Consider the following 21986-nt stretch of genomic DNA (forward strand, 5'->3'; position numbering starts at 1 on the left):
TATTCATCATGAAAACATCGAAACCCTCGAATGGCGCCTCCATCGATTTATTTTGCATGTCATATTTATATTAGGTAGCGACAGCTCGGCGAGCTTTTGCGGGACATCATATCTATTATGGTGCATGTCGAACGAAAAAACCCACATAGGGTTAGGGGTTTGCTATCGAATTCCCATGAAAACATTACAATTTTGTTCAAACATGTCTTGATAACTGAAAGCTAAATTGTTCCCACCTTCTTAAGTTCGAGCATGGCCGGCCGGCAGCCGGCATCGATAGATGCGATAGCGGCCGGGCGCTGGTTATCGCTTGCAGTAACAGTGTGGCGGGCGTATATCGTCTTTAAATTAGATTCACCAAACAATTCAAACACACGTTTAGCGAAGATTCGGATTCTAACTGAATTTAATAGTGCACAATTAGTATGTATTTAGTGGGTAATCGCATTAACGTTACATTAATAACACTAAAACTAAACTGCTTTAACATTATGCGTACATATTATAATTCTGGTTGATTTAAATTTTTGCTACATGTATTCGTGGTTCGAGGGGGTGCCATGCCGCGGCTTAGAATGTGAATCTTTCATAAATAAATAACTCTACCAAACAGCAAGGCCAAGCTCTTGGTCTATCGTATAGGTATATTCTGTCTCAGTCTTTTTCTTTAAATTTAACGGGTTAAACGTATGTAGTTTATAAAAAAAAAAAAAAAAATAGTTATAGTAGAAGATAACTATTTTCTAGCCTAAACTTAGGTTTTGGGGGAATATTCAATCGTGTAATTGTGTTTCGTGCAAATCAGATTGCATTTGTCTCAGGGGCTCAGCCCCGTCTCCTCCGATCCGCCAACGAATTAGGGTTTACTCATCGGCTCCTCCTGCTGCACCATCCTCCGCAGTAGCAGAGGCATCATTGCTGGATGGTTCTGCGTCCTTTTCCAGGGCCGCCTGCAGCTCGACGAATATATCAATGAGATTGTTGATGCCAATCAGGTAGCCATCCTCATGGTTGCCCACCTTCCAGGCCGAATAGTGGTCGATGTGCAGCTCGGGGGGCAGGGACACTGTCTTGGCAAAGTCGATCAGCCAGATGCTGGCATGGTTATGGTCGTGGACAAACAGGAGGGAGCTACCGATCACCTCGTGCGTCTGGAAGAACTCGGATACGGCCAGAGTGGCGCGGATGGCGCGCAGGCGCTGAATATAACGCGGCTGTTGAAGGGATAATGCAATCAGTGGATCAGTGGATCTTCCATTGGGGTACCTACCAGAATCTGGGCATGGCCGCTGAGGAACTCCATGAAGGCCAGCTTGATTTGTTCGCGTGACTTGGTCGTTTTGAAATCTTTGGAACTGGTGCCATCGCTCTTCTTGATGCCCTACGGAAGCGAAAGAAAACGATCAGTTTCAGAATACGATTCAAAAGATCTTTTCTAATAGCTATGTATATCTTGCATATGGAACCTTATCATTCACACACGACATTCATTTGGTTTTTGCATTCGATCCTCGATCCCACTCTCGAAGCAATGGGAGCAATGGTAGCAAGGACATGCCACCAACCGTTGTGATAATTATACTAGTGACTGGGGATTGAAGAACACCCACCTCGATGCGAAAGCCCAGCGTAGCCGTGCTGGAGATGGTCTCACGCCAGACCATGTACCGGGGCTTGGTCACCGCCTTGGCCGCGTGCTCCTCCAGTGTGGGGGCCTGGGCGTCTATCTGGATCATCTTGTCGTACATGTCCTTGCGCAGCTTGGGCTTCTCCTTGGCCTTGGACAGCTCCTCCTCGAGGTAGGTGCGCACCCCCACCTTGCAGTCCATCACGCATGGCTGGACATAGTCGCTCAGCAAATCCTGGAGCTGCAAGTAAACTGCTGACGTGGAAAGCCGCGGAAAGGGCGGATCAGAAAGGGAAACCAGAATCAAGTATGCAAAAATGGATAAAATGGAACTCACGATCACCGTCCTCGCTGGTCACCTGACCCTTAAAGACGGGCACATAGGGCCGGAGCAGGTCCTGCATGAGGATCTGAAAACACTCCTCTTCTTTGGGGCAAAGCTTCTTGAGGACGGTGCCCGGCTCAGGACCGGCCTTGAAGTTGCCCTGATGCCCGGCCAGTTGGACCCATGGATAGCGCTGCTTCTTGTACGTCTGAAAGAAGGGCGTCCATTGCACAATGTTGCGGATCTTCCGCCAGCCAGAGCTCTGAAAAGATCAAACAAACAGAAGAAGGGGATCAGAGATCATATCAGATCAGATCAGGTCAACACATCCACAGGAAACAGATCCTCCCAACGAAACGATCAAAAGTTATCGGATGGAAGAAGAACACCTACGGGTGCTGCGATCAGGGACCTCTCTCTGGAGCCCTTACCTTCTTTGTGCCCGCTACCCCGCCACCGCCAGCCGCCGTCGCTGATGTCGAGCCGGAGGAGGCGTCCGGGGCCCCCGATGTGGAGACATCCGAGTCCCACTCGGAGCTCAGGTCATCGCTGCTGGCATACCCATAGTCCCGCGGCATGGGCACCTCTAGCAACGACTTGGAGTACTGGATGTAGCCCGGACACAGACTCTGGCCCAGCGGCGAGTGGGAACGCCTAGGTCCCAGTCCCAGACCCAGCCCCGTGGGTGATGTGGGGGAACCTGAACCCGAACCAGAGCCCCCCAGGGGCAGCGAGTGTTGCTGCGAGAGCTTCCGGCTCCCGGCCAAATTCAGATTGAGGTTCACGTTATGCGCCACATGGTCGCCCGAGTTGGCCGTGATGCTGATGGTCGGCATCGAGAGCTTCTTCTCTGCCCGCTGCCGGATGCCGTGGGCCTGCGCAAAGGCCAGGCTGCATTTACGCGACTGCATGTTGTTGCCCGACAGCTTGCGGCGGAAGAGCTTCTTGACGGTGGTGGATGGCGCTCCGGTGGTGGTGGTGCCGGAGCTGCTGGTGCCACCGGCGGTGTGGGCCTCCGGGTGGCCATTGTTGGTCTCCGCCTCGCTGCCCGCATCCGCATCGCTGTCTGCGGCCGCCTTCTTGGGCGCATCGCTGTCCTCGGCATCATCCTCGTCGTCATCGTCGTCGTTCTCCTCGTCGTCGAAGCGCAGCTTGGCTATGTCTTCGGGCGACACGTCCGGAAAGTGGAGCAGCTTGACGGTCACCTTCTTTCCCGCCTCATTGTAGTACACCTCCTTGGCGCTCATCCTGTCAAAGTCCTCGTAGATGCGGACCTGCGGCGATGGCGGCGGCGTGGGCGGTATCTGATTATGTTTCAGGGTCGAGCTCTGGAGTGGTAGCGATCCACCAGCGGATAGTGGTGTCAGCAAAGGCTTCCCGGCACCGGCACCAGCACCAGCACCAGGACCAGAACGGGGCGAGCGCGTGGCTTGCGGTGGCGACTTCTGCTTTTGTTTTTGCTTCTGTTGGGGTTGGGTTAGGGCACACACGGACATTTTACGCGACCTGCGTCGGGGACAGACGCTCGATGCTCCACTGTCGCATTAGACGGGCCGATTCCGACTCAAACGCTGATTGCTATCAGTGCAAATGTAACTGCAACTGCAACTGCGGCACAGATGGAAACACAGAGATAGAGATACAAGGATAGAGAGAGGCAGCCTCATTGCCGATGCTGGGGCTGATGTGGACGTGGATGTGGATGCTGGGGCTGCTGCATTTTTGATTTTCTGCACAATTTGCGAACCCGTTCGCGCCTTAACCGCTAACAGCGTTCGCGTAAACCGTCAGCCATCCATCCATCCATCCATCCATCCATCCAGCCACCAGATCCCTCCTCAATCTCCCGCCTGCCGTCTGACGAGTGATTGGGCCCCAGCGATGGGAATGGGTCTCTAAGCAAGCCAATACCCTGTACCGCTCGAGGGCTTTCACTCGTCAAGTGCCAAAAAGAGAGAGAGAGCGAAAGAGAGAGAAAGCGAGTTGACAGTAAAGAGAGATTGGGAGAAAGAGCGGAGAGGACCTCAAACATCAAGATCTTAAAAGTAAATAGTATATCGATAATAAATTCCATTTCTTCAGTATTAAAGAAATCCAAGGGTTCCCACTGCCACGGCCCTACTGAATCACGGAAATCTAAGGGTTCTAAGGACTCTTATTTGGAGCCACACTAGAGCTGTCTCCAAGGTTGAAATCTGTAAGGATTCTTTCAGATATTTTAACCGAATGTGGAAGGGAACTAGTCTCCTTCAAGTCAAAGAACCAAAGGGATCTATCTGTCTTTGCTCTCAGGGTATTTTCGCTTCGTTGTTGCTGATGGCCGATGGCCGATTGCCGATTGTTTTGCTTGTCTGCTTTTGGGGGCTGTTGGGCGCACACATCAATCAAAATTGATTAAATTTAATACACATGTATGTGCCATGTAACAACACACATGGAAAAAGAGACAAAACAAAAATCATTCGCAAGTAGGCATTGTCGAAGCGTGTTGGCATCTTGGCAGCTCCATCTGCGGCATCCACACACCATCGGTGCCACAAGCCACAAGCCACAAGCCACAAGCCACTAGCGGTAGAAGCTTGGCGCAGCAATCCGCCAATGGGACCGGCCGACCGACCGCAAGTGGAAACCGCCCAGACCAGAGCCAGAGTCGGGCAAGGTAAGGCAAGGCAAGGCAATCCGAAACCCATATCGAACAACACATTATGATAATAATGGAAATGCCAGCAGCAGCAGCACTGAGCTGCTATCCAGTTACGCCAGCCAGTGCACACCGCGACAGACAGACAGACAGACAGACAGACAGACAACAGCAACAACACTGAATATTGTGGCATATAGTATAGTATGGTATACTGAAATTTCTTTATAACATTTGACGTCATTCGCAAAAGTTGACGCTGTCGCCGCTAGGCGATAACGAAGCAACAACAACACCAAATAGACGACAGACACCAAACGACAACCGACAACCAACCGACAACCAACCGACAACCAACCGACAACTAGTGGAAACCTTGGTAGAACCCAGCGTTAGGTGCAATTTCTGTGCTGTACGATCATTGATCGATCAAGAGTCTATGGTAAATTAGGATATTGTACCTATAAGGATTGTAAGCCCAAAAGATCGAAGTCCCCACACAGTCCTGTTTCTATTTATAAGCTTTAATTTTGATTAAGATTCCTTTATTGAATATCATCTTATGGTACACTCGTATTCGTTCGTAGAATGTGTCCTTTCGCTTATGGCAAATTTGGGCAGCGAATCAACGCCATTCAAAGGATGAATGTTCCCTAGTGAAAAATCCCTGTTAAAAAACCTTAGTACAAACCTTCCCTCAATCGAAGTTTGTTTCATGTTCCCCTTTGGCTCTCTGTATCTCTCTCTTTTAATCCATCCCATCACCATCTAACATTACCCTACTCTATACCCATAGTGATAATTTATCATTTGAATTCTATATCTTCTGAGGATATTTATTGGTTGTTGTTCTGATTCTCTCTTTAGCATTCCCTTTGCCTTGCTGGCCCCTCTCTTCGCTGACACCGCTCTTCCCTATAACGGAACTATCTTCTTGCTCTACTCTCTTAAATGCGAGCGGATTTATTCGATTCGTTTCGTTTCGTTTCGATCGGAACGGAACGGAACGGAAAAGATCCGTCCTTAAATACAAATTTGCTGTCCGTTATCTAATAAACACAATTGTACAATCTTCGATGCCGTCAGCAGCAGCAGCAGTGTCGACGATAAAGACTCGGATATACTCGATGTGGGAGAGACACATGTACGGGGGGTACGGTACGCGGGTATAGCGTATGGGGAGGCATGTACCGTGCATATAGATACATTTATCGGAGCGTGTGTGGGGGTACGTAATGCCTGGAATCTCCTCCACACCCACACCCACACCCACACCCACAACACCCGACGACAGCCAGCCGCCCCAATCGAAGCAAATTCAACCAAATGGACTCTACGCGTTTAATGCGCACCATTCACATTCGCATAACAATATCTCTCTTTATTTCGTTTTTAACTACCAAAAGTTTCAAATTAATAAAGTAAACATTTTTCCCCATTTTTCTCCCATGGCATGTGTGCTTTGATACCCTACCCCCATGTAGGGTATTGGCTGTGTGCTCTCATATGTTCTCGTGTATCCGCAAGATAGTCGCATGAGGAAACTACATACATACAATATGTGTAAATAGGTGGGAACCATTTCAATTGGATCATTATATCCTATATCCAACGGCAACTTTCCAAAGAAACGATCGCGTGTTCTATTTTTTTTTTTAAATATATACTATACATATGTACTATGTATTTAGCTTCTATAGAAACGTTTGATCGTTTAGAATGGGCCGTTTGGGATCAGAAATCGTTTGAATGGAACTTTAAAGAGGATCCAATGAAACTTTCAAATCTGCAGTAATGTAAATCCTGTTTAAAACGGGCTCCCTATCAATCACGGTAGGAATTCCTCACTCCTCTGAACCTCTGTGAGGGACTGTGAGATTGTGAGGGTATTTGAAGCTTCGCCTGATGCTCGAACCTGGCTTTCCTGTCCTTTACTTTCGTTTCGTTTTTTTTTTTTGGTTGCCATTGACGCACAGAATAAATGGCTTTGGCTTTGGGATTCGCTTTTGGGAGATCGGATGGATCGTCATGTGTGTGGGGTGGGCGCCTCACCGCCGCGACGGATGTTCATGAATCGATCGCCACACCAATTAAGGCCCTGGGGCCAGTGCCGAGGGGGGTGGGAAGGGATGGCATGGCCGAGGGTTTAGTTCCATTTTTGGGCGCTTAATGAGCCTCAATTGCCGAATTTGCTATACGAAAATAAACACGATTTCTGTATGCGTTTGTTTGCCTTTTCAATTATATAATTCACATTTGAGATACCCTTGAAAAGACATGGGACTTGGGGGCTACTTGGACTTTGATCGCAGGCCTGTGTCTCTATAGCTAACTGGCCGTGACTGTGCACAGATCCTTGCCGTACTCGTCTTTGTGGAATGATCGAAAGAGGCGTTTCTGCAAGGGTATCAAGCGCTTCGGCCCCCTCTGCCCCCAAAGCTAGCTTGGGGGAGGGGTTGTGGATCGTGTTCCCAAACTGCGTAGCACTCTAGGGGTAGAGACGAGAAGGTGAGGCAGTGCCAGCGCCTGCGGTAGTGTGGTTAGGGGGCGGGAGAGAGCTCTCATTGACGTCGTCGTTTGTGTGGCTATTGTTATTGTTGTGGATGTTGATGTGTAAATGTTTACATAAACTTGAATAGAATGAATTTTCGGTGCAAAAGTCAGTTTTTGTCTAGAGCTGTTTCGTATAAAAGTTTTTGTATTTTGCCCGTCTGCCCCCCTCGATTGAATTATAGATATTGATTCCCGAGGCTCTCTCTCTCTCTCTCTCTCTTGTTCTCTCTTATCATTTATTTCTCTTTCTCTGTGATAACTGCTAGCTCTCCCTCTCTCGCTCTATGTCGCTCTGTCGCACTCTCTCTGGAGAGGGCTTTGGCGGCGCGTGGTACAATTAACACACTTTACAGCCAGCCCCCTAAAAAGTTGAAGACTTTCTTCCGTTTTCGAAAGACAACAAAGCTCGCACATCACAAAAACACAATCAAAAACAAACACTAAAATACATACACACACTAACAAACGCACAACGAAAACGAAAACAAAAACAAGAGCAACAAGAAACTGTTCCAAAACCAGGCAACAAAATATATTTTAATTAAAATAAGAACAAAAACCAAAAAATATCAGAATCAGAAAAATGATAATTTTTGGAATTCTTTTTGTGTGTGTGTGTGTGTGTGTGTTTGATGCTGTCTTCATATTTTGTTGTTTGAGGCGCTTGACGCGGTCTCTGGCCAATGCCTGGGAGAATGACACGGAGAGGAGAGCGAGTGCGAGTGCGGAGGCCCAAGGAGAGAGTGGAACACTTGGAACACATGTATCGTACACACTCGTATACAAAGCTTGGAGAGAGCGAGAACGGTATACGGTGGAATCACACGCGGAAAAGACACGGCACGACACGACAGAAGCACGATGAGAAAAGACGAAACAACGGGAGCCCGAGCCAGCCGCACGCGATCGCTGCAAAAGCTCAACTGGTCGACTCTGCTCTGGAACTGAAACAGAAACCGAAACCGAAACTGAACGGAACTGAATTGAATGGAGCAGAGGCGCAGCACAGCAGACAGTCAGCCGACCGACCGACCGACCGACCAACCCACAGAGCCGCCCCACCGACGACGAGCACCGCCAGCAAAAGCAGAAGCAACGGGATCGGGTGTCCTCCTCCTTCTCTGCCTCCTCCAACTATCGCACAATGACAACCGAAATGAAGCTGTGCAGAGAGAGAGAGACAGAGAGAGAGAGAGAGAGAGAGAGAGGCTGGAGCTGATAAGATGGGTAGGGTGGTTGGGTGAATGCGAAGTGGAGAGGAGTGTCGACAGTGTGGGAAGAGGGTGCAGCACCAGCAACAGTGGGAGGAGCACGTCAGACGTAATTGCGAAATTATCGAGCGTTAGGAGATAAATAGGCCGTGATGGGTAAGGGGGAGGTGGGACAGAGACAGACCCAGTCATCTGATGGATTACTGTAGTGATGGTGAGAGGCAGGAGGAGCAGAATTAAATAGAATGAATGTGAGGCACGGATTAGATGGGGAGGAGGTGGAACAGAGACACACAGAGATACGTCCAATGGAAGTGGAAGTCCGAAAGGAAAGATGAATTTGATGAGAGGCTATATTGAAGGAGGGTTGGGGAAGGAAGGAGGTGCGATGTCATTGAAGAGATGGTCTCTTATTAGAGGAGGAGCAAATGGAAGACGAGAGGCATTGAAGAAGGTGGCCAAATCGTGTCTGGTCTGGTTTTGGGGATGGTTCAAAGCTCAATAGTTGGCCAAGAGACTTTACTTGAACCGAGGGCCAACGGTATGACGTAGTTTCTGATTAGAATGTCATGCAACAGGGTCACCGATCCTCGAGCCAGAGCTTGGAAATCTATCAAACAACGTTTCCAGAACTTATTCTGACAGAATAGAAGATACCAAATCGTCTTTAATGAGTACCCCAATGAGATTCCCAGTGGGAAATATCTTTTAGCTTCTTCCACCTTTCTGCAATGCAGAGCAGTAAAGATCCTTCCTTTGCCGCAATTAAACGTGAACTTTCTCCAGAGCAAAACAGAGCAAAGAAACGGAGATCGGTCTCAGGAGAAAGCGTACATTATATTCAACCGAAGATCCTTTGTCGAGACCGATGATTACTTTCTCCAGCAAAGCTCCATGCGCGCGCAGCTTTTTTCCCATAGGAGGTGCCTACTCCTCTCTCCACCACTGTTTCTCTCTCGCTCTCTTCATCACTCTCTCTGCGCCTTGGCTTACTTATCAGTTGAACAATCTCATTTTCACACGATCCCCGCTTTACGCATCAGCGACTCCTCTCTCATTCTCTCATTCTCCCTCTCTCTCGCTCGCTCTCTCTGTAATTATCTCTCTCGCTTAGCCGACTTCTGCGTCAGCGGCTTGTGACGTCAATGGCATCGGAGAACAGCTTTCGCACCGGACCGGTCCAACAGTCCAATCCAAGGGCAACAACAAGCCCGAGAAGAGAATCAAGAAAAAGCTCGATCGGCGCCCACCACCCAGATATGCGATTATTTCGCTTTAGCGAAGACAGTAACCAATCCGCTAGGAGAGAGCTTTCCCAACGCGTTCGTTGATTTCGGGGTAAAGCTTTCGGGGAAAACTAATCAGACCCCCCGATTCTTACCTTTTTCTTGGCCGCCTCGGCAGCACTGATCACGTACAGATCGACAATGCCCAGGAGGCAGTCGTCGCAACGGCAGACATCCTCGCCGAAGGCCAGCGAGCCCAGGCTGCTCGTCGAGTCCAGGGAGTCGGTGCGTCGCAGCCGGCTCAATATGGAGGCGCCTCCACCAGCGCCCACCAAGGCCATGCCCGCTATCATAGGACTGCCACTCCCCGAGGCCTCGCCCGCTGATGGGGGCATAACGGCGGTGCTCGGGGCGCCACCCGCAGCGGCAGCAGCGGCCTCGATTTTGCGCGCCAGCAGCTGCTCCATGAGCGTGCGCGGACGCGATGAGGACGGAAACAGGGCCATGTCTTCTGTTCCTGCTCCTGCACCTGCTCCTCCTTTACGTCCAACTCCGCCGGCACTTGCCACTTGAGTTCTTTGCCTAAGTCTTTCGTTACTTCCCTCTCTATCTCTCTCTCTCTCTCTCTTTCTGTTCTCTCTGTTCTGTATCTTTTTATTAAATATTCCCGGAACGGAGCGGAATCCAATCCCTATTAATTAAGCGTAACTTGCAACATACCTGTAAAGAAAGCACAACAAAAGTTCAGGGTTAGTGTAAGCTTTTATCATGGGTTGAGCTTTTGTCTAGGAAATATATGAATATTTCAGGTATTTTGGGTGAGATTTTTCGATTATTCGTATGGGTCGGATGGGTTTCCAGCCTCCCCTTGTTCTAATACTAACACTTTACTTATTTGAATCCTTGATTTCGAACTTTTTAACTACCACTTATAGGACCTGAGTCGAACAGGCTCAAACTGGATCACAGAACTGTATGCTGTTTCATCTCTCATTATGAAATATTTTCCATGCCCTTATTTATGATTCTGATTCTGTACATTCGTATTTCCCTTCTGAAAGCCTCCATTAATTATTTTAAAATCTTGAATCCAACTGCTCAACGCAATCTATCAGATTCTTTGAAGGGGCATCATAAATTACGTGTATGATCGGAGGTCCGATCTAAAGACGATCTCCAATCTTGGTCAGATCTTTGTCGGTATCTTTTTGTTATCGTTTTGATGGGCTTCTTGGACAGTTCCTTGCCACATCCACAAGTCAAATATTTATGGGCCACAATTTGTTGTCTGTCGCGCGCTTATCTGCGATCTGTCGAGCAAAAGACAGAAGGATGCCGATGGAGCTCCGAGACTGACACTGACACTGAGCCAGAGCCAGAGCCAGAGTCGAGAGACGTTGGGGCGTTAGAAGTGGCATTCGCTTAATCGTAAAGCCGATAAAGATTTCTTGTTAATTAACAAGAAAATCCAACAGAGATGGAGATACCGTACAAAGTTTTCCCATTTCCCATGGCAAAAGCCCAAAAAGAAAAGAAATGAAAAAACCCGTTGAAGCTGGCCCGACACTGGCTGTCTTAGCCACGTCTTTTGCCATGGCTCCTTAGCCGATTGCCGCTGCCTGCCAGTGGCTGCTGCCTGCTGGCTGCCTCTTGCCGGTTGTAGTCGTCATCCGCATCATATCGCCGCATTTATGCGCACATAAAAGTTAAATAATAGATCCAAAAGATACATTTGCCAGTCTCCCCAGTCCCCACTCCCCAGTCCCCACTCCCCAGTCCCCAGCCACAACTCCTACTCCAACTCCAACTGCAATTGCTCCAACTTTAGCTTCAAGTGGCAGCCCGTTGCACGTTGCACAGTCCGCAGGCTGCCCCGCCAATGCTGGTTGGTTCGTTGGTTGGGTTGCCCGTTGTTGTTAGCCAAATGATTTATAAGCGGCATGCCACAAATCGTGTTGTTGGCTTTTGCTTTTTGCTGTTGCTGTTGCTGTTGTTATACCCTGACCATAAATCCGAAAAAGGGGTACTACAATTTAATAGTCTCCCCAAAAAGAGCCCCGAAAAGAGCCTCAATGCTAACATTTAACTTGAGGACAATAGATATTTATAATTGGGGGAAACACAATGAAATGGTGCCCTCAAGCACTCAAGAACGGAAAAAGTATTCTCAATCACAGGACATTTCCTGACTTAGTGGCTCTGGGGCTTCTCCTCACTTTAAAATCAAACCAAATACACACTCGTACACCCAGAGAAAAATAGATTAGTGAAAAATCTATGCACATTTCATAATTAAAATAAATATATATTTGAAATATATTTCCACAACAAATGCGGTATACATATATATTATAGTATGTCTATTTAAAAGTCTTTTACTATTCTCTGGGTGTAGAAGAATATCCGTTCGCCTATGGGAAATTGTGTACCAAAGTCGAACAGCAAACGAAGTAGGAGGGGGGGGAATGGGCATGGAACTAAATAGAGCACACCGTGTTCGTCTTGGACCTGGACCTCGCATCGCTTTAGTTTTTCATCGCTTTTCCGCCGCTTTTCAGCTTTTATTTGTGTCTGTGTGTGTGTGTTGTTGGTATTGCTTAAGCCAACTGTCTTGTACTATTATGGGCGCTCGTCTTATCAATAATTTATGTCAGATTATACCGTTATGTCACAATAAATTAAAGTTGGCAACTTATTTTCCAGACTCCACTCCGTCCGACAGTCCGACAGTCGGTTGAACCGTCGAACAGTCCGTTTTGTGTGTGCATTTGTATTTGTATTTGGCTTTTTAGTTTTTTATTATGGCCAAATCTGTCAGTTTAGTGGCACATTTGGAAAAATGCTTTGAAAACTGAACGTGCCACCGTCTGTGTCTGCCTCTCCCTCTATCTATAGCCAACCACTGTACTCCACTCCATGGCACTCCATGGCACTCCACAGCACTTCACTCCACTCTAGTTGCAGTAGCGATTTTTCCAGCGGAGATCGAGATCGGGGCACATCTTTGGGACGTTGGCGTGCGGTGGCAAATTTCACTGTCACGCCTCGTTTTCAATTAACTTGTTGGCGGGGACCGCCGCCGCAGCGTCCATAAATCACATGAGTCCCCTACGAAGCCACGAACCAGTAGTCCTCCTCCTCCTCCTCCTCCTAGCAGTTCCCATCTCTGTCCTGCTGCTAACTGCATTTGATTTATGAAGATCGCTTCATTTGGCTTCTGCGGCAGCGGCAGCGGCAGCGGCTCCTTTGGCTGCTGTTGCGGTTGCTCCATGTCAAAGTTTATCGACGGGAAGCGGCTGTTGGCTCTTGGCTCTTGGCTGCTTGATTAATGCCTTTGTCGGGTCTTTGAGGCCCCGATCGTCTGAGTCTGACTCTGGCTCTGGCTTTGGCCACTGTCCAGTGACCATAAAAGCGCAACTGCGAGTGCAACTGCTGCAAGCTGCTGTTTATGGAAGTTGCATGTCTGCTTCTGTGTCGCTCACTCATTTCCTCTCTAGAGCCTCTGTACAGCGCTACACTGGGGTCAAAGCACACAGCCAGGACTTTTGTATTATCAATACTCAATATAGTACTTATTTGTATATATATCCATCATATAATTGGACCATATTATATCTACCTCTTGTTAATTTTTCGAAGGCTTGGGAACGGGGAGGTTAAGTGTTACTTTAATGTAATCAGAATTTATATATCTTTCAAGCCCAAAAACCCAAGAAACCCCAAAAAAAAAACTCACTCTTTGTTGCGCTCCTCCATTGGACTCCTCCCAGAGCAAACAATCGTAAATTCGGAATCACAGAAACAGAAAACTTATCAACAAACAAACAAAAATATGTATATTTCAGCCGAAAATAATAATAAAAGGCGGCGCGAATAAAGACGGATCGAATCGAAGCGAATGAAACTGCTTGTGGATCGGATGGGATCGTATCGTATCGTATCGTATCGCACTCTGTGTGGATGTGGATGTGGATGTGGATGGTGTCGCATGGGGGACTCGCACTCGGACTGAGATCGGGTCGGACCAGCGATCGTTCGCTTGTTGACTTTGGAACGGTGCACGCGCAACTGAAGTCGTGGAAGTGGCAGCAGCCGCGAGCAAAGCTTCGGGCCTCGAGAGGCCCCAAACCGAAGAGCTGCAGCCGATCATCGTGGATCGTGGTACGCCAAGAGTGAAGCGATCAAGGGGGGGGAGGAAACCCTCCTCTTGGTCGGACTGTTTGTGGTTCTGTCTGTGACTCTGGCCCCGGGTCTGGGTCTGACACTGAGGCCTAATCCCAGGCTCTAATCGCCGCATAAATCAGCAACGACATGATGGAATAATGACTCTGATTGAAACACGGCAGGGAAATGGTGCGACAAATGTCATGCAGATGAAGGGTCCACAACAGAGCCAGCTCTGGGCCTGGGCCTGGGTCTGGGCCTGACAGATCCTCCGACAAGGCGACTAATTGCGGCGGCAAATTGCCTTGCATGCATTTGATTTGCATAATGCAAATTGCAGCTCGTTCTAATCGGTAGCGCTCGATCTTGGATCGTGGGGTTCCCTGTTTGCTCCCCTCCCCCCCTCTCAACTTTCAGACTGGGGGTCGGCTTGGCTTTATGACAGACTTCGGCTGCGGCTGTCACAATATTTGTACGGTATTAATTGACCACTTGACGCCCCTCAGCCACAAATCCAGCAGCAGCCGCAGGCACACCCCCATCCCCAGTCCTCAGTCCCCAGTCCGCAATCCCGGAGGAGGGCAGAGCAGGCGTGGCAAGGAGAGGTGGGGAGGGGGAGTTTGTTTAAGTGTTTTATGAAGTCAGACAGATGGTCTGGCCAGATAAGTGAGGCACTGGCTCTGTGGCTCCGCTCCCAGAGGTATGGCATCGTATGGCATCGCACGGCATCGCTCATAGCCTGTCATAGGCACCAGAGACCAGACCAAACCGAACCGAACTGAACCGAGCGCAGAAAGTTGAGAGATACAAAGATACATACGGAATGAGGCAGGATGGGAGCTGCAAAGCTGCAAAGGTGCAACACTGCAACTGGGGCCAAGATCGAACCAAAAGCTATGCCTCATACTCGTACTCGCACTCGCACTCGCACCCGTAAATGTATCAAATTTCTTTATCTTTTCATCGGTTATCTCTGGGGAGAGCGATATCTATTTCCAAACAATTATTTACCCCTTATCAACTGTTGCCTAAACATGCCACAATCATGGAGGGGCGACTGCTAGCGAGGCACCACTGTACTACAGAATAAGTAAGCGATCAAATGGCAATAAGCAGTTGGACAAAAATTGCCTGGAATTCTGGATATCCTGATTTCAGTTATAAGACAAAGAAAAAGCCACAACAACTGTTGGCGGTGGCTTCTACAGAAGTAATACAATATTTAACTAATTTGTTCAATAGCAATACTTTCACGTGTCATAACGTGTATTTTGTTATTGCATTCTCGGGCATTCCATGTGCTTCTAGATGGCGTCGCTGCAATGGGAACAATGGGAATGGGAATGGAATAGGCAAGACAGCCACCTCATATTTAACTAATGGTTAAAGGGATTCAAGCAGCGGAGTCCTGCCCTGTCTATGAGGCATCTTGAGGGAACTAATTGGACGAAGAAGCCCATGTCCATGTCTTCTCTTGAAGTGTAGACCGTACTTACAGTAGGAGAAGCGTGTTTACCGTGTAGATCAGCCCCGGAGCCTGCTGTTGTTTGTTGCTTGCTGCCTGCTGTTTGCTGCATGTTGCATGTGGCGCGTGTATTTGCGGCGGGTGTCGCACGTTGGGACATGCGACATAACATAACCTTTAAGGCCATCTACAGGGAGGAAGCCAAAGGAATGACAAATATGCTGGACACGCAAATCGCAACAACTTTTCTGGCCACTGGCAGTGGATTGGATTGCTTGGATCGTGGATCGGGGGTCGGGGGACAGACAGCCAGACTGCGATTCGATTCAGAGGAAATTGCAAACGAAATAAGCCAAGAACATGTACATACGACTTTGTACAAGAACCAGAGGGAAAGTGCAACAGGGAAACGACCGAGCAACAACCGACAACAACTTCGACAAGAGCAAATGACTCGAATTGCGCGCACACCCGAGAGACCCACCGATCGGATCCGACCCGGCACGGCCCGTCTGGAAGAAGGGCCTTGGAACTGGGACGGTGACGGAGACGGAGACGGAAACGGAGACGAGGTGCCGCGGAAGCTGTTTGCTTCATACTTCTTGACTTGCGGTTCAGTTACTCACACTTCGAGGGTGATTTCGATGGATACCCTCACTGTTGCTCGCCCAACTTTGATGAGAACTTTGCAGAGTACAATACAGAACGAAGCAGTGCCCGCATCTCCTTTCGGGTGAGCTCCTTGGGTCGAGCTATTTGGAAGTTTTTAGAGAGAGATTATAGCAGAGATGTCACGTCACCGAAACCATCTAATCTATGTACATATATTCATCTCAGATCACCTTTTTTTGGTAGCAAATGCCAGGAATCACAGAATCGAAAATGGTCCCTGTATCCGTTCGCTTACAGGAAATTTGTACAGCCTTGCCCGTCTGAAACAAGGGATCAGGGTGGTTATACCTGGTTATACCTGGTTATACGTAACAATATTGAAATTTCGAAGGGTAATTTTCGGGTTTTTCGACGCTGCCCCAGGACCTCCAGGCCTACAAATCAGCACCAGCAAAAGGTGGTACCAAATGCAGTGCAGATTGTACTCCCGGTACCCAATACATTCTTTTATGGTTTCATTGCAGAGTGCTGGCCCTATATCCCGCCTCAGAGAAACAATTGGTATTATCCAGGAAGTGCTTCTTATTGAATACTGAATGTGCCAGGGTATCGGAGCCGTCGGCTTGGCAAAGCATGTATTGAGCTCTTATTTCTTTGTGGCTTCAATGACTCGGCATTGTGGCAGGGTGGCAGGGCATGGGGGCATGAATGCGATGTAATTTACTTTTCGACGATCTTCATTGCGATCGCTGATGGGCGGGCGACCGCAGTTTGCTGACGTCAACGGAAGTTGTCGCTTGTGCGAAGGCCAACATTGTTGTACCAAGAAATGCTCCCAGATCCCAGAGGCAGAGGGAGAGGATGAGGAGGAGGAGCAGGTTGTTGCAAAAAGCCAGTCAGATCTCAGCGCTAAATCGATTTCTCACACAATTAGTGGGCGTCATAATTCCCAGTCTACAGCCCCTATTCCACAGTTCCAGCAGCACTCCATTCCATTCCATTCCATTCCACCCAACCCAACCCAACCCAACGCGAGACGAGGCGAGGCGGCGCTGATGTGTTGATTAGATATGAGGACGGGGCCGTGCCGATCGGCTGCTGACGGATGTGCACGAACAAGCCATAAAAGAAAGAAACAAACAAAAAAAAAATAAACTAAAACGACACGATCCAATAATAATGGTAAATGCGCTCTGTCGGTACCCATCCATCCACAAAAAATGCTACGACGTCAGAGCTTTCATCATGATCACTCAGTCGATCCTCAGTTGTAAAAAAGTTCTAGCAGAAATGACGGGGAACAGCAGTGCATAAGTTCACCAGGTAGACAAACACTAAAGAGTTAGATCTGCTTGGGTTAGATCTTGAAGCACTCTGTCGACTGTCGATCCAAGACTGGAAGGAGTATAATCTTTGCCTTCGCCAGACTTCCGACGTCATTACGACCATCCCCAAAACCCATACCCATACCCAACGAGAGTCAAAGGCTGATATTATTAATGATCATGACTGGAGCGATTTCAGCTCGTAAACAAAGGCACTCCAGAGCTCTGGTGACATCACAGCGACGTCAGCAGTCGCCAAAGCCCAAAGCCCAAAGCCGAAAGCCGAACGCGTAAAGCCAGAGAGGCACCCACATGCCCGGAGGCTTTATCTTTAAGTAAGCAAAAGGCATTTCCATGAAGCCCACGCCGCATTAGACCGACCAACGACCACAATAGCAAAACAATACCTCGCGACAGTCTGCCATCTGCCCCATGCCACATTTCCACACCCAATGCAAAGAAAAACTAAACAAGATCGCCGTACCGTACCGTACCGTACTGTCCCCCGTCCGCTGTCCGCTGTCCGCTGTCGTGGCGGTGACAAGTGGTGATAAGGCGGTGTACGATGACAGCCGGCGGCAGAGTGAGTAGGATACTCGTACCAGGAAATGGTGGGCCATTTCAAACACGGTAGATATCGGACGAAATATGTATATATGTATGTATATGTGCAGACGCGGGCACCGCATCATCATCATCTGTGGGTCTGACGGCGAGCGGGGAAGAATGAGTACGAGATGATATATTCATTCCAGATAATTCACTGACTTTCTATAACTTAAAGCAAGAATGTCTGGGCTACGTGTGTAGGCTCATTCGAAAGAGCAATTCCGAATGCGAAATCCAGCTAATAATTGATGGAATGATGGAACTCAAATGACACGAAAAACCCGACTCAAAGCCGGAACGGGGACTGACAGTTCCAACAGTTCCATGACTTATAGCGTAATCCCCCCCAGCCACCCTGTGACGTAGATGACTTTCTGGATACATGTGCATATCATCGAAGATCTAGTGAGACCTACGGACACAATTCTTGTGGGGGAATCACCCTCCACCCTCGTGCAGGTATCGTATCGTTGGTATCCCTAACGATTATGGCCTTTGTGGATTGCCGAGCCGAGGGCATACTATAACTGCCAAGGAGATAAACCCCTCTGGCTGATAAGCGCATAAAATTATTAACAATAAACATACATATGTAGGTCTGGGACACACACACACACAGGTTGATAAATATCCAAGCGGATGACTTTATTATCATGCCAAAATAATTCGGTTTCTAATACTTTTACTCGGTTTTACATAACCCAACCTATCCCCACTCTTTCTCTCTCTGTTCTCCTCCCTGTAGCTTTTGCGAGTATATACTATACACATGTACATGTGTATGTATGTGTGTATATAAAATTTATCTATAATACGGTACATAATACATTAAGATAAGCTCTGTCCTCGCTCTCGCTCTCGCTCTCGCTCTCGTTGGTTCGCGTTGTTGCTGGCGCTGCTCTGCCTTTTGCCCGTTCTAGATAAAAGGGAATCATTTTTATCAAGGCACCCAATTTCAACATCATCCCATGCCCATGCCCCATGCCCCGTGTCGCTCCAAAACCAACAAAAATTGAGTACAATACACAGAGAGAAAAAAAAGAAAGTCAAAATTCTCGGGAGAGCGAGGGAGCGAGCAACAGAACCTCATTTTGTGATAAGATAAAAATCAAATTAATTAACAGCCTTTTAAGCAAATATGCACCAAGGGGTTATCTGTTTGGCTCTCGTTCAGTCCTTTCTTTGTTTTTCTTTTGATTCTACTTCCACGGACACAAGAAAAATGAAAAACACACTATGTAGATATATGTATAATATATGTAATGCACATAAATACATACATACATATGTATTGATATAGTATATTGTTCCTATATTCCTATATGTGTATATCCTTAGCCCTAATCTTTAATCCAGCGCATCATTCAGTTCTGCCTATAGCAAACAAAAAGTACATATACATATGTATTTTAAGGATTATTATTAACAATAGTTTCAACGATCTATTTACACACATACATATGCATGTGTATGCACATAAACAGTGACAACAACAAATACTGTTTCTATATTCCTAATCCTAGCTTCAACTACATTTATCCCTATGCTATCCTATCCTCTGCTATCCTTCTGTCTTCCTCCTCTCTTTTGTGGCTCTGTTCTGTGTGCTTTAATGTATAGATTGAGATTTCCCATTACTGTATGTTGTCGTCTTCATCGCTGGCGCTGGTGCCTACCTTCTTGGTGCCATCTCGCAGCAGCGTGGCAGCCAGCATTTCGCTGAGCAGACGGTGTGGATCTTCCTCTGTCTCTGTGGCCCTCTCCCCAACACGATCCCTCTGCGTCTGCGTCTGTGGCTGTGGCTGTTGCTTCTGCTGATCCTCCTGTTCCGCTTGCACCTGCAGCTGCTGGTGCTGCTGCTGCTGCTGCTGCTGCTCGTCCTCCTCCTCCAGCTCGAGATCCTCAATCACCGGTTCGTCCACCTCCACCTCCTCATCGTCGTCCTCGTCGCCGCTGGTGCTGTGACTGCGACTGGACTTTCTGGCCAGGGCCACACGAACGCCATTTACAATGCACTCGCCGCCGTCCAGAGCGGATATCGTGGAGCCGCAGTAGTAGAGATTGCTGCAGCTGCTAGCGGCACTGACATCCGACTGGCCTTCGTCCTTGGCAAATCCTTGGCCCATGCCGGCGGCCGAGGCTGCTCCCGCTTCCAGCGAGCAGCGGCGCTGCCCGCGGGACCTCTGCAGCCGAAAGTACTCCATCTCCTCCATGCTGATGCCGCAGGCGGTGATGTCGTCCGAGTAGTCTGACACCACCACCGATGGTGTGCGCACGTAGCGCACCCCGGCCCCCAGCTCGCTGAAGCAGCTCTGCGTGGACTCCCGCCTGGAGCCGGGTGGAGCTGCCAGTGCGGCCACCAATCGCTCCTCCAGCAGCACCTTGGTGGGCACTCCAACGGCGCCGACCAATCCCCCAGTACCGGTGGGCGAGGTGAGGGGCGACGAGTCCGGCAGAGCGGTGGGCTCGGCCAAAGGCAACAGGGCCGGACGCAGCGGCAGATCGGTGACGGTCAGGGTCATGCGACGTTGGGGCGGAATTGTCACCACCTCGATGTGGACATCGTCCACTTCCAGGCCCAAGGCGGAATCGCTGCTGGCACAACGCGTTACCTTGCCCTTCCGGGAGCGCGAGGTGGCGCTCACTGTAGCACCGGAATCCTCGTTGTCGCTGCTGTAGGGACTCAATCCGCCCCCGGTCACATTGCAGCCCTCATCCGAGTTGGCAGCACTGGTGGCCGTTCCGCCCGAGGCAGCCGCTGCCTTCAGCTCCCGCTCGCGTTCCGCCTGCTGTTCCTGCTGCACAATCATGGCCTGGAATTTGTGAATCAACAGCTGGATGGGTTTCACTTGCTCTTCCGTTCGCCCGGTGTTCTCCTCTCCTGGGGTTTTGGCTCCAGTTTCAGTGTCCGCGGCTCTTTCCGTTGGACTTCTGCTCGTGGGCTCTTCTATATGATGGATAATGTCCTTGAAGAAGGCGGCACGGAGTTGAGCCTTGTGCCTGGCCAGACGCTGCAGACGCTGTTCACATGGAGCGGTAGATGCGTTTTCTTCGTTCCTTTTATGCCTCTCTTTGGATGTTGCTGCAATTCTAGCTCTTGGTTCACTTTCTTCTGTTGCTGTTGTTGATGTTGCTTTTGTTGTGGGTGTCGTTGCTTTATGGTTGCTGCTGCTGCTGCTGCTGCTGGCGATCTGATCGGATCGATGTTGTGTTGTATGCTCCGCCGACGCTGTTCGAAAACTAAAAGCCGTTGGCTCTGCCGCTTCGAATTTATTTTCCACGTTAACCGTTGCCAACGCTGTAGTCGACGTCGCTGCCGTTGCTGCCGCCGCTGCCGACGTCGCTGTCGTTATCTTTGGCATGACATCGAATTTGAAAGCGGGGGCGGTGGAATAAAAACTCGAACCGTCGCGAACATTGCCGCCGCACGCACTCATCGCTGTTGCCTTCGCCGTCGCCGTCACCGTCACCGTCCCCGTCACCGTCACCGTCGGGGGGCAATATAAACGCGGATTTCCCTTATGGAAAATTGGAAATGAAAGCGCCGCTGCTTTCGTTCGCATCCAAAAAAACCATTCTACCGTCCGCACACTTCAAATGGCACCTGCCGTTGCCGTCGCTAAACTGTTGGGCCCGGGCTCGGTTTTGGTTTCGGTCTCGGTCTGGGGTTCTGGGGGTCTGGTCTGCTGCCTGGCTGCCTGGCTGCTGTGGTGCGGGGTGTGCGGGCTGTGTGGGGTGGGGGGTGGTGGGTGGTGGGCGGTGCGGGTGCGGTGCTGGTGCTTGCGGCTGTTTTCTGTTGCGGGTGTATTGTTGATAGTTTTTTTTAAGTATGTTTTTTGTTGTATGTATATTTGTGATTGTTGCTCTGACGATGGGGCTCTATTGAATTTTTGTAATTGCTCATTGCCCCGACACCCGAGCGCGCGCGCCCGCGCACCCGCAGCAACAGCTGCTGCTTGCACAGGGCGGGGCGGGTCGGGGCGGGGCCTCTACTGTTGGGGGTAATTGTGATCTTGAAACGTTGACGCAATGTGCAATGATCCCGCGCACGTACACACGTACACACAGCCACTGGCAGACACTTGTAACTGCTTATACATACATTCATACATAAGTAATAATACATATGTATGTATTATGCACATGCATATGTATGCACGTACATATTTCGTTTTTGTTGCTGCGCTCCAATTGCTTTGCTAGTGTATATTAACTTGAGCGCGTAATT

General features: G+C 49.0%; 1 protein-coding gene across 7 annotated transcripts; it reads right to left on the reverse strand.

Annotated features, from left to right (window-relative positions):
• Positions 1 to 388: 388 nt before the first annotated feature.
• LOC6600062 (inositol-trisphosphate 3-kinase A) lies at positions 389 to 21388 on the reverse strand. Of its 7 annotated transcripts, none has more exons than XM_026989302.1 (6): positions 7923 to 8063; positions 2384 to 3560; positions 1965 to 2214; positions 1611 to 1879; positions 1271 to 1381; positions 389 to 1214 (listed from the first exon to the last, which is right to left on the reverse strand). In XM_026989302.1, exons 2-6 carry the CDS (start codon positions 3446 to 3448, stop codon positions 864 to 866), a joined length of 2046 nt encoding a protein of 681 aa, XP_026845103.1. In that variant the 5' UTR covers positions 3449 to 3560; positions 7923 to 8063; the 3' UTR covers positions 389 to 863. The 7 variants fall into 7 exon arrangements, with proteins under 7 accessions (XP_026845103.1, XP_026845104.1, XP_026845102.1 ...); XM_026989303.1 differs by having other exon boundaries at positions 7919 to 8063; XM_026989301.1 differs by lacking the exons at positions 2384 to 3560; positions 7923 to 8063 and adding an exon at positions 19435 to 21388.
• Between the last annotated feature and the right edge of the window lie 598 nt (positions 21389 to 21986).

Source organism: Drosophila persimilis, unplaced genomic scaffold (genome assembly GCF_003286085.1).
Source record: "Drosophila persimilis strain 14011-0111.01,24,50 unplaced genomic scaffold, DperRS2 tig00000232-arrow-arrow-pilon, whole genome shotgun sequence".
In the NCBI taxonomy this organism is placed as follows: domain Eukaryota; kingdom Metazoa; phylum Arthropoda; class Insecta; order Diptera; family Drosophilidae; genus Drosophila; species Drosophila persimilis.

Excerpts from the sequence above, each read along its gene's own strand:
- LOC6600062 (XM_026989301.1), bottom strand. The coding sequence starts at position 21,321 with ATGCGAACGAAAGCAGCGGCGCTTTCATTTCCAATTTTCCATAAGGGA. Across the intron at positions 2,215-19,434 it reads TGCGAGATGGCACCAAGAAG|AGCTCTGGCTGGCGGAAGAT; the intron begins GTAGGCACCAGC and ends TGATCTTTTCAG. Across the intron at positions 1,382-1,610 it reads CGCTGGGCTTTCGCATCGAG|GGCATCAAGAAGAGCGATGG; the intron begins GTGGGTGTTCTT and ends TCGCTTCCGTAG.